The 11,417-nt window shown below is 37.1% G+C and overlaps 2 protein-coding genes across 3 annotated transcripts in view; one reads left to right on the top strand and one right to left on the bottom strand.

Annotated features, from left to right (window-relative positions):
• Positions 1-483: 483 nt before the first annotated feature.
• LOC129178790 (uncharacterized) lies at positions 484-5,074 on the top strand. The gene is made up of 5 exons (XM_054771354.1): positions 484-639; positions 2,333-2,719; positions 2,784-2,861; positions 2,953-3,031; positions 3,120-5,074. Exons 1-5 carry the CDS (start codon positions 558-560, stop codon positions 3,292-3,294), a joined length of 801 nt encoding a protein of 266 aa, XP_054627329.1. The 5' UTR covers positions 484-557; the 3' UTR covers positions 3,295-5,074.
• LOC129178788 (excitatory amino acid transporter 2-like) overlaps positions 5,033-11,417 on the bottom strand; it is a 39,666-nt gene continuing 33,281 nt past the window's right edge. For both annotated transcript variants that reach the window (XM_054771353.1, XM_054771352.1), the window contains exons 10-11: positions 9,797-10,007; positions 5,033-8,928 (exon numbers count right to left, since the gene is read on the bottom strand). In XM_054771353.1, coding sequence (XP_054627328.1) covers positions 8,857-8,928; positions 9,797-10,007 — 283 coding nt within the window. In that variant the 3' untranslated portion in view covers positions 5,033-8,856. The remainder of the gene's footprint in view (positions 8,929-9,796; positions 10,008-11,417) is intronic.

Raw genomic sequence — 11,417 nt, 5'->3', positions numbered from 1 at the left:
ACTCCCTTTGAATGATGGAAGCAATGAGGAAGAGCTTATGTTATTTCATCTTTATAATAACCATCATATCATTTTAGCTTATTTAGTCAGTCATTTAAATTTCATGATACATGTTGTTTGACAGTGTTTCATCCGTGTGCATGTTTAAGATATGGATGGATGGACTACTGTATTCGAATGTATACGCAAGTAAAAACAGCCACAAAATCTGTTTCAAAATTGTACCTCTTCAAAAGACAATAACAATATTGATGTAGCGGGAGGAAGTATTTGACACAGCTCTCTGAATGATGTAGGGAAATTCTACACCAATGCAAACTTCACACAACATTACATTTTCACCGTGCTGCTGTGCTTTACAAGGAGGAAATGGGCTTGGGGAAAGTGTGAGGAAGAGGGTGTGTTCACAGGTGTACATACGTAGAAGCCTTTCTTCTTGTTTTGCCAGTCATTGTTGCTCTCATACCCGAACCTGGTGACGCCTATAAAAGGCAAAGACGTGATTCAACACTCCAGTCAGGGTACCCACAACAACAGCAGCGCTTCCAATATTATCAATGCATGTAAACATGAGAATCCCACTTCTTCTTGGAATCGTTCTTGGACTTTGGGCATCAGTCGAATCGATGCTGGTTAATTGTAAGTGTCGTTTTTTTTTCCTTTAATATACGCCTTTTTTGGTGGCTGTCTGTACACCTTTCATCATGGGTCTGTCTTAATTGTAACTTCATTTTAAAAAGAAGGTATGAGGAGCTACTTTACATCCAAATCACTTGAATATATATATATATATATATATATATATATATATATATATAGCTAGATAGCTAGATAGATAGATAGATAGATAGATAGATAGATAGATGCTGTTGCTCATTGTAAATTGTATTTATTTGCTAAAAAAAAAATATATATATATATATACAAAAATTACATCATGATAAATGACATTTTATGATAAAAAATAAATAAAATAATTTGAACATCTTTGTAGTTTTCAGTAAACCAAGGAATTTTTTAATCAACATATCAAATATTACAAAATTATTATTATTATTATTATTATTATTATTATTATTATTATTATTATTATTATGTTATGTTATATTATATTATATTATATTATATTATATTATATTATATTATATTATATTATATTATATTTATGTTATATCTTAAATATTTTTTATTATCCATGAGCACTTGTACATTTTGAAAATAAAGGTAATTTGCAATTGGAGTGGAATCATTTGGAGTGCAGATAATGTTACAATGAATACAACGAAATAATGTTGACAACGCGCAATCAGACCAAACTTGTTAAAAATTGTAGTGTCTTCAATCACACCCAGTGAGTAAGTGCTTCGGCTGCTACCATCTGAATTGCTCCTAATAGTTCTCTCCACCTTTGCAAGGAGTGAAGCGTTGCGTTTCATTGTCGCATTGCAGGTTTCACTGGCAGCTCCACATTTCACACCAAGGCCTTTGTAAAAAAACTCCATTTAATGCTAGGTTAGGAAAGGTGAAACTAAAGATAAGCAAAGAGGCAACACACAAGTATGGAGTGGAGCTGAACATGACTGGACAGAAAAGGAAAGCAGAGATTAATTTTTTTCTTAAAAAATCACCCATAAGGCAACAAACAAATTATGTAATTTTTAAGTATTTGTAAAACATTGGTTAAACACACTAAGAGCCGCATATTGAAAATCAAAGGATTTGAGGTATTTTTTTAATAAAAAATTTTAATTTTGTAAAAAGGCTAGAAAACCTTGATATATATTTATAGACAAAGCTTTGTTTTATTAATAACTAGTATCAACATTTCACCTTCCTCTCTTTACAATGTGCCTTTTCACTCTTTATTTTTTCCATTTTTGCAGAGGATTTTAGTGTAATTTTATTTGTACAATGCGCCGCGGGCCAATAAAAAACAAGGTGAATGGCCCCCGGGATAGACTTTGGACACCCCTGTTCTGAATCTGTTGTGTATAGTTTGTTTTTTCTTGTTATGATAAAAACAAAAAGTCAGTTAAGCCAATTTTTGCATCCGCTTCTGTGACTCAGTAACTCTCATTGGGTGTGCCATTGTGTAATAGACTGACGCTGTGAAGAGACTTCCTCTCTTGTAAACCCACTCACATATGAGTAATCACCTAGGTTAATCATTACTGTCACACCTTAACAAAGTAGACAACACAAGTTTATACAAGAATTCCTGACGTCTCCTTTGAGGTCACACTTTAGTGCTGAGGAAAAAAAACTTTCCATGTCAAGTCTGGTAGGTAAATATTTGTGCTGATACTTGTGTTTTTCCATCTCTGTGTCCCAGCTGAGACCAAAAGTCCCATTAAAGCTGAGGAAGATGTATTCCGAGAGGCTGTGACGGACGGGTTCCTTGTTGAGCAATTTTTTGGCCCGTCAGTCCAATCCGAATCACTTCCAGAAAACACAACCACTCAACAGTCAAACCAAACGTCCTCTGGCGCAGATGAGAGTCGTAATCGAATCCTACTGGAGGACGCCAGTGAGGGAAGTGCATCAGGCGACAGCAGTGAGAGGCTCTTCCAGCCCAGGACAACTTTTATGGGCGCTAAAAAGGAAAAGGAGGCTCTACCAGATGAAGATATTGGGTCAGGTGAAGATATTGGGTCAGGACAAGGATATGTCAAAGAAAACCTCAAAACGAAGAGAATCTTTGACTTTCCACCAATCCAAGGTAAACACCCAATACTGGCCTGTAATATTGTAACGTTACTTATGAACATTGTTTGTTCCCCCAGGTGGTAACTCTCATCATGTTCCAGTCCAGTCTGAGAGTCCAGAGTCACCAGAGCAGCACAAAGGACATGTGACACCAGGTGTGTGTAAAACAAATGCTTTTATAAACTAAATTCCAGCACGTTTTACGTGATCAATTTGGTTAAGTCCAGCTCTCCCTGATCTTATCAGATTGGATCATCATCTTGGGATTTGTTGTTGGTGTTGCAGCACTGGTTCTGCTTTGTGCGGCTATCGCTACCAGAGACAAGTGAGTCATTAACCTCATAAAAAAATAAACAACCCAATCGATTGAGCTATTTTAGTTGAATATGAACCATTCATTCATTTCGTACCAGGTGGAATGGCCCAAGCCAGGCATCACGTTTACAAACCCAAGTTGGCTACACACAGCAGCGGAAAGAGGCAGAGACTGAGACATTCCTGCAAAAAGATAGACCCAAGGAAAATGGAAAGGCAGAAGAGTACACAGTCATCCCCCTGGATGAGCTTCCAGAGAAATATTCACAGTGAAACAAACTCTCTTTTCCAAGTATGGGGAACAGGCCAGTTCTGAGCATTCTTGCAACTTTGGAGCCCACTCAGAACAAGAAATGTCTGGCTTACTAATGACATTAGGAAAGCTTTGCAAATACATTTCAATAGTAATTTCTAGTTATTTATTGTCAGTGTTGGACAGATTATTTTTAAAAAGAAATGAGTTATAGTTACTTGTGTTTAGTCCGGGGAAGACCCAAGAGTCAATCAATGAATTTCACAACAGTATAACACGTAGAAGGTTTTCCCAGCTGAGGTCTCTGTCCATTCACATCAGTAGATGATTCAGGAAGAGCTCAAACTACAGATTACAAGTCTTTTGTACGCTTGTCTGCCTGCCTATCTGACCCCATCGGTAATCTTCGCCACACCCTTGGTGGTCGGACAGTCTTCTAGTTTCCAGAAGCGTTGACTAGCTCTTTAGCTTCCTGCATAGTGGTAGTGAACAATGGCAACCTCGAGCGACAACCAGATCGTTGATATAGATTTCAGTGCGCGGTAACAAGAAAACAATAACAATAAGTTACCCCAACACTATTTATTGTCACATTAACACCTGTTAGCCATATATAGTCGTCTCTTGCCATAATTGGTTGCAGACTTGACCTCGCTAAGTGAATTTCCGCAAAGTAGGATTCAATATTAATAAATGGAATATTTGCGTAGCTACGGCATAGAAAACCTGTTTACAATTTTCTAAATACAGTTTTTAACATGATTAGAGCCCTCTAGATAGGAAATAACACCCATATAGTCACCTTTACATTCATTACCCAATATAACAGATATTATCAGAGAAAATAAGGCATTTTAGACATCCATCCATCCATTTTCTATGCCACTTATCCTCATTAGGGTCGCAGGGGTATGCTGGAGCCTATCCCAGCTGACTTCGGGCGAGAGGCAAACCCTGGACTGGTTGCCAATCGTAGGGCACATGACGTCGGAGGTTCAGAGTTGAGTTTTAGCTTGTCTTGGGTTATGGACCCAACAGTAGCCCATGTTATTATTATGATTATTATGTTATTATTATTGTGCCTGAGATAATTCAAACTTGCAATAAATGCCTTTTCTTGCGATCACACGCCCTTGTCTCACCAGACGCCGACACCTAGTGGTCAATGTAGAATACTACATTCACAATTAGAATGCTTCTTCTACCTTGTATTTGTATTTTACTTCATTTAGTTAGTTCATGAAACCATTTTTATGCTAGAAAAAGCTTAATTTAGGTCAAGAATGAATACAATTTGCTTGAATATACATTTGTTTTAATAATAATAGGCCGTATTCAACCACGAAACAGTGATCAATTATTAATTAATTACTTTGCGGAAAAAATGCGATAGAGTGAGGGTGCGATGTTTGAACTGCGATGTAGCGAGAGACGACTGTAAAACAAATCTGGTAAATAAAGATGTGTAAATATCATTTCAATATCACCCCTGTGTTGGTGTTTCTTACTGGCTAATATTTACATAGAGAATGTATTGGTCTATTAATAGACGCAGGAAAAAATAGCTTTACAATGTGTTATTTATACTGCAACATACTTTTTGTATATGACTTTGTTGTTACAGTAGTATTATATGTCATTTATGATGTTGTTCTGATGACCTTCCCACATTCCTTATAAAAGCAATGAAAGTTCATATCCACCTTCCTCTAAGTGTTACATTTTTGTACCATTAAACACACTTTCAAAAATAAACTCAGCAACAAGCTCATCAGTAATAATTTATTTGTATCCTTTGATATTTACACACATGTATTAAAACATTTACATGATTTTGGTTTATTTTTGCCTGACAACGACTGCTCAGGCCTGCAGTTGTTTGCTGTCCATGTCTGCTTTCAGTGCCTTGTGTCATCGGACAGTCTCGGTCAAGATATATTACAAAGAATGTTCAACATTAAATGAATACTGAATACAGAATAGAGAAAATACAAAGTATGTGTTGAATTCTCTAAAGATTTAACATGTTCATGAAAAATAGTTACTACATTACCTCAGTTGACTGAGAACACTTCTTTATCATTATATAAAAAAAGGAAATAAATGATGCCTTAATTTCAGAGATGGTGTGTTCTGCTATGAGTTTGGGTAGTCAGTTAACTAATCAGGACAAATCTTCCCCGGTAATTTCCAACAATGCAATAAAGTTCAATTCAGCATGCCGCAGTGTGGTTTTGCAACAGTGAAACTTGCATTTTCACTGAAATGTGTCTGGGTCAGATGTTACAGAATGTTCTTCCCATTTCGTCCCCATTCATACTCAAAGTCAACCGATCTGCGCTGCTTGGTGAAAACAGGCTAAACTGGACACCTTACACTGAGGTCTTACTACATGCAAACTCTGTTAGCTGCCACCGATATTGTCAATCACACAAAACTGCTTTGTGGTGCTCATGAGCCTTAAAAAAAAACAACAACCCATGAAACAATAACACCATTCTCTCCATAATTAGGGAGAAATACGTGAGTCTATTTGGAGCACAGTAGTTTCTCTGAAATAAGAAGTGAAAGTAGTTTTATATGACACGTTCTTCTGACCTTGCTGACTAAAAACTTGACAAGGGATCAAATCAGAATGTTTTTTTGCAGTGTTCGGGCACTGTCACGTCATAAAAAAACATGTAAAAAGATAACTGTACAGTGTTAAGTTTATGAAAAATAGTGGCAGATAAAACCTTGCACTCACAAAACATTCATGTCAGTGATAATGATCGTGATGACTGGACACAACATGATTTTTAGATATTTGTACATAATTCATTTCATAACGTTTTATTTTGGTAATTTAGCCCCATGACTATAGCCTATTCTTGCTCTGCAGCTGTTGTGTGTTACACACATAACAGAAGGCATTCAAGGCGCTTCCGGCGTTAATTAACAGGCGTGACAATGCCGGATAAGTAAGGTAACGATTGTTATTGAATTTCCAAAGTTCCTTTGTCGATATTATCTGTGTAGCGCAAAATTGTGTGCATCTTTTGCAAACAGCACATCAGTAACAGTGACTTCCACTGCAAATCATTTTACAGGATGCAGTTACGGTTAATATCAGAGCCACTCCATAAAAGCATGATATTCATTTCAGGTTTGTGTGTCCAGGATTAAATCACTCAAGAAAGGACCTAACGTTACCCCATTAATTTTGTCATCACTATAACAATGATGTAACAATTTTACAACAATTTCAATTTCACTTATGACTAACAAATTCAAAATACACATAGAATGGAAGATCCTTGTAAAGATTTCTGCAGGTTCGACGAACGTGTCATATAGATAAACGTTGAGTTCACAAACGAGAAAACCAGAGGCTCAAAGAGGGGATAAGAAATGTAGTTCTAACATTGGTAATTCATTATACCGAGCATTGCGAACACAATTTAGACCAATGACAAGAAATATCATCTCTATACATGTTTATTTATCTGAAAAGAGTATATAGATCTACTGTATATACGCAAAGTGCAAGGAGGCACTTTAAAATGAATATAGTATTAGCTGTTACTTTTTTTTTAGACCAAAATAAATAAGTGAAATCGAAGAGATGCTACACTGAATAATAATCAGCAAAATTGTACAGCTACATACAGTTAACATCCAACCATCTTGTTGTCCAGCTTCAAAATTAAAGCTGAGACTGTACACCTCGAAAACAAACATGAATAAACCCAATGGAGCTATGTGCAGTGGTACCTCCGTTTTCATATGCGTGGTTTTCATTGGACTCAGTTTGTGACAAAAATGATTGCCCGGTTATCATGCACCTAACAAACTAGTCAGTTTGTCCACGTATCATTCTGCCCAAAAAAAGAGTCCAATGTGTCGATGACTCAGTCTTGTTGCGTTATGAATACACTGCGTCAATTCAACTGGGTTCGTATTGTGTCTTTATTACAAAATGTGCCTGTTAGCCTGTTCTCAACTCCGACCCCTCTATGATGTCATCACCGGTTATCTCTGTCGCTCTTTGCTAACTAACACGGTCTCCGCACAATCACAAGTATCTGCTTTTTTTATTGCGTACGGCTGCAAAATAATCCACCATTGGACCAAAGAAAGTTGCAAGTGCCAGCACTTTGATAAGGAAAATGAGAAACACTATAGAATTCAGGAAATAAGTTGTAGTAAAACACAAAGGTGGTCAACGTGTGGATCTTCATTCATATCCTCCTTCTCTGCCTTAATTTTTCTGCATGCAAACTGTAGCTATATTCTTTAAAATGTGTTTTGTGGTAATATATTTGGGTATCTGGAACAGATTAATTGGACATGGAACAATTGGTTTGGTTTTAGTACGATTCGATTTTGGACAAAACCTTTGGATTATTCACAAAAACCGAGGTACCACTGTCGTAACTTAATCAAAATCCAATTGGTCTAAATCAAAGTCTAGCTGATGAGAGGGGCCCAGCCGTCCTCATACAGCCTTAAAACTGGGTACAAACCATTTCCTCTGGTGAATGAACTTTTCACATTAAATTTCACCACACTGACTGCACTATGCAGTTGACTTCTTCAAGGCAAGTTAGATAGATAACAAAGAAAACACCAGTTTTGAAAAAAACAACATCAATGCACTGCCCTGGAGAGTGTGAGAGTCATTTCCACCTTTTGAATCTCACCTGCTGAACCCAACTTGTTTGCCTCATTGATCGTCCCCTCTTGCTCTCAGAAACAGCATATATGAACACATACATCCCAGACATACATTTGTAACTACTTCCAATTCAATTATAACAAACATATTAAAAAAAAAAACGTGGAGGGCACCCCCATGTACTTGCTATTAATACAAGACATCTTATGCTGGTTGTTGCCATAGTTATAGGCCACACCTTTTCCTCTTGTGGTCTAAGACATAAGCTTTCCGCTTAAGCTTGACTGTATGTGAGACCTTATCCCATTAGTCGAAAAGTGAAAGGTAATGCAATCTTGATTTTGCATCCTAATACCATGCAGCTAACGTCTGTTTACTTTCTGTTTTCACAGAGCATGTTTGCATTGTGGAGATACAGTCAACACTTATAAATCTAATAAAAATTCTAAAATATAACAATTTTGCATCATCTCAATGCTCAACTTTCATATTATTCATACATTATATTAGTCTTGGTAATAAACTGGCACGGCCATTGTCCATAAAAGATTGTCGCCGCTATCTACGCAACACAAAGAAAAGCTTGAATACAAAAGTGTAATGAGATTTTACAAAAGGTTGAGGAATTCTGCAGCTGACAAAACAGGAAGCTTGTAGCAGCACCAAGTAAGGCCCTGAGTCTTCTCAACCAAATGTTCATTTTGTCAGTGCCTAAGATGCACCAGTTCATTGGATTTCCATGCAAATACACAATCTATGTGTGGTGAAGTGAAGCTATTCAGACTGGTAACTGGAAAAGAAAGGATGCTTGTCTTGTACTTGTGCAGTCACTGGGGTAACTGTTGTTTGAGTGTCTTTTCTATAGTTTTGTCATCAAAAAGACTTGTTGAACTCGGGGTAAGGCGCAGCAGCGTCTGGGTCTGCTTTACTCGCATTTCCATGGTTCCTCTTCAACAAGAGAGAACTCTGTAGTCTTGCCATTTTTGCCCATGGTGACCTGTAAGCAGTTATCAACAGTTTCTAACTAAGGGCCCAAGGCACTGTCATGACAAACCATTAGTGGTTGGGAGCAGAGAAGCCAAAAGTTCCAGGCCATTGTCCTCGGGGTGGACATTGATATGGGATTTCCCAAAACAGATAAGAGTACGTGTTTCACAAATACTAATAGAATGAAACCGTGGGTGCTTTATGGTTACATAATTACATAAAAAAGGATTAGTGCATTTTTATGAGTTGGCCATGTATTTAATGGATTCTCTGCCCAACCGAATTACAATGCACTGAATGATGACAATGCAGCATCAGATAAAAGTTGCATCATTCAGGCAAAAAAATATAACTATGAATGGTAAACTAACAGCAGTTTTGCTGTTAGGAAAATAGCTTTTCAGTGGTCAATGAAGGATCTGAGCATTTAGTTACTCTACACGTTTTTGATTGAACATAGTGAATAAGCAGTCTTTATGTAACCATAAAAAATATGAAGACAATGTAATTTGGTTAGGGCTGCCTTGAATACATAAATACATGTCCAATTAAGTTAAAAAAAATCCTGAGTGATGTCAGACAGACACAAGCCATTGATACTTGTACAAAATAAAGTATAAGGAATGCAACACCTATTCATCTGACAAACTTGGTCTTTGGTGAACATGGCACCACAAAAACTGCTTTTTCATATGATTACATGGTGAATCCAGATACATTTATTTAGCTTCACCCACATTTTCTTCAATGGAAACATAGCATTCACCATTCTCACGTACACCAGTAAAGGAAGTCACATAGGAAGAAAGACATACGCAAACACAGAGCAGGGAAGAATCCTACATACAGGTCTCTATATCCGTTAACGTCAAATGTACCTTGCAGTCGTCTATCAAGATTGAGTTGTGGTGAGCGTACACATTCTGGTTGGTGCTATTTTCAAAGAAGGATTTTGTTTTAGCCATTTCAAAGTCATCCAGCCTGGACTGTTGGGCGTCGAAAGAGTCAAGCTCATCTTTGGAAAGATGGTACACAATACCCGCTCCGTACGAGTCGCCAACCACATTGACTGAAGTACGGAAGCGATCCCTGCATGTCCAAAAAGAGTAAAGACAGTCGAGTTAGGGAGGAGAAGAAAAAGAATGACATAAGAAACCCAGGCTAAGTCCACACAAATATGGATATTTTAAAAAATGCATATTTTTGTACATGTTTTGGATATGTACTGTACAAATGATCTATACTCCCTGATGGAACCTATTACACAAATTACGGAGCAATTTCTACATAAGTAAGAGTAATGCACTGCACTTGATTGAAAATCAGCAGGGTTTTTACTACTTCTCATTCATCATGACCATTAAGAGAAGGTTTAAAGAGTGTTTTATTGGTTCTAACCAGTGACATGCAGTCAGGGGAGGCGGATGAGGGAGGCTCTGTCGTGATGAAAAATAAAAAACAAATAATGATAACATAAGACAAATATCAATATTTGTCCATTGAACTGTATTAAAATTATTTCCTGTATGATTCCAATGGTTTTGAACAGCTTCTGAAGTAAAAAAATGCCAAATTTGTACATTTTCTGATCAAATACAGGGAAGAAACCTAAGATGAGGCTGGTGAAAGTGTCTCTTCTCTGCTTTGTGCGCAAGCCCCACCTACCGTCTGAATGCACTCAGTGAGTGCACTGAGTTGGATCATGGTGCCTGCCAGTTTGTCAGCATGTTGTTAAGAATAGAATGTTGCAGAAACATGTATTCTCCACCATGGCTTTCTACAGCCTGTGCAATGTATTTAATGTAAGAGTGACATCATTATTCTTGCTAATCAGACAATAAACTACATAGAAATGTCATGGGGGAGGCGCTTACAGTACTCTCTTTATCTTGAGGGGTGGGGGTATGCATGAGCGAGAAGGTGCTTGTCACTGCTGTCCTTCCAGACAGGAAAAGCCAGCATTTTTAGTTATTTTTTTCACAGCTTAAGAGCAGCAAGTCGAATGCATTAAAGATATTTTTATATTCTGCTGTATGAATGAATGAACTTGACTGCCAAGATGGAGGGTTATATATCCAATATCACCAGGAGGTGATCAGAGTTTTACAACAAAGTATTAGAGCTTTTCCTGGAGAAGGATAGGGTGTGTGTACTTCATATACTCCCTATAGGTAAGAACACAAATGTTTTTCAATTAATAAAAACATTAAATAAATGAGATGAAGTATTTGAAAACATTTTGACAAAGACATTTTTTTAACCAAAGTGAATTATTCTGTTCTTATTATTGTTCTTATGTTCTTAATGAGCAACCTGTAATAACATTTAAAAAGTCAGTGGCTCACGAGCCATGAGCCTCACCGCATGTCACTGGCTCTAACGGATTAATATTCAACTGGTTAACTTTGGCTTATACGTGTATGACAATTAATAATGTTCAAATGTTACTTAAAACATTGCCTGCACAATTCATGAAGGTTGTATGATTGTGACAGGTCG

Source organism: Dunckerocampus dactyliophorus, chromosome 3 (genome assembly GCF_027744805.1).
Source record: "Dunckerocampus dactyliophorus isolate RoL2022-P2 chromosome 3, RoL_Ddac_1.1, whole genome shotgun sequence".
Lineage (NCBI taxonomy): Eukaryota > Metazoa > Chordata > Actinopteri > Syngnathiformes > Syngnathidae > Dunckerocampus > Dunckerocampus dactyliophorus.
This window is presented reverse-complemented; position numbering and strand designations above follow the sequence as displayed.

Bases quoted from the DNA above. Each gene is read 5' to 3' on its own strand.
- LOC129178790 (XM_054771354.1), top strand. From the start codon at position 558: ATGCATGTAAACATGAGAATCCCACTTCTTCTTGGAATCGTTCTTGGA. The intron at 640-2,332 runs GTAAGTGTCGTT...TCTGTGTCCCAG, and splicing joins CGAATCGATGCTGGTTAATT to CTGAGACCAAAAGTCCCATT. The intron at 2,720-2,783 runs GTAAACACCCAA...TTGTTCCCCCAG, and splicing joins TGACTTTCCACCAATCCAAG to GTGGTAACTCTCATCATGTT.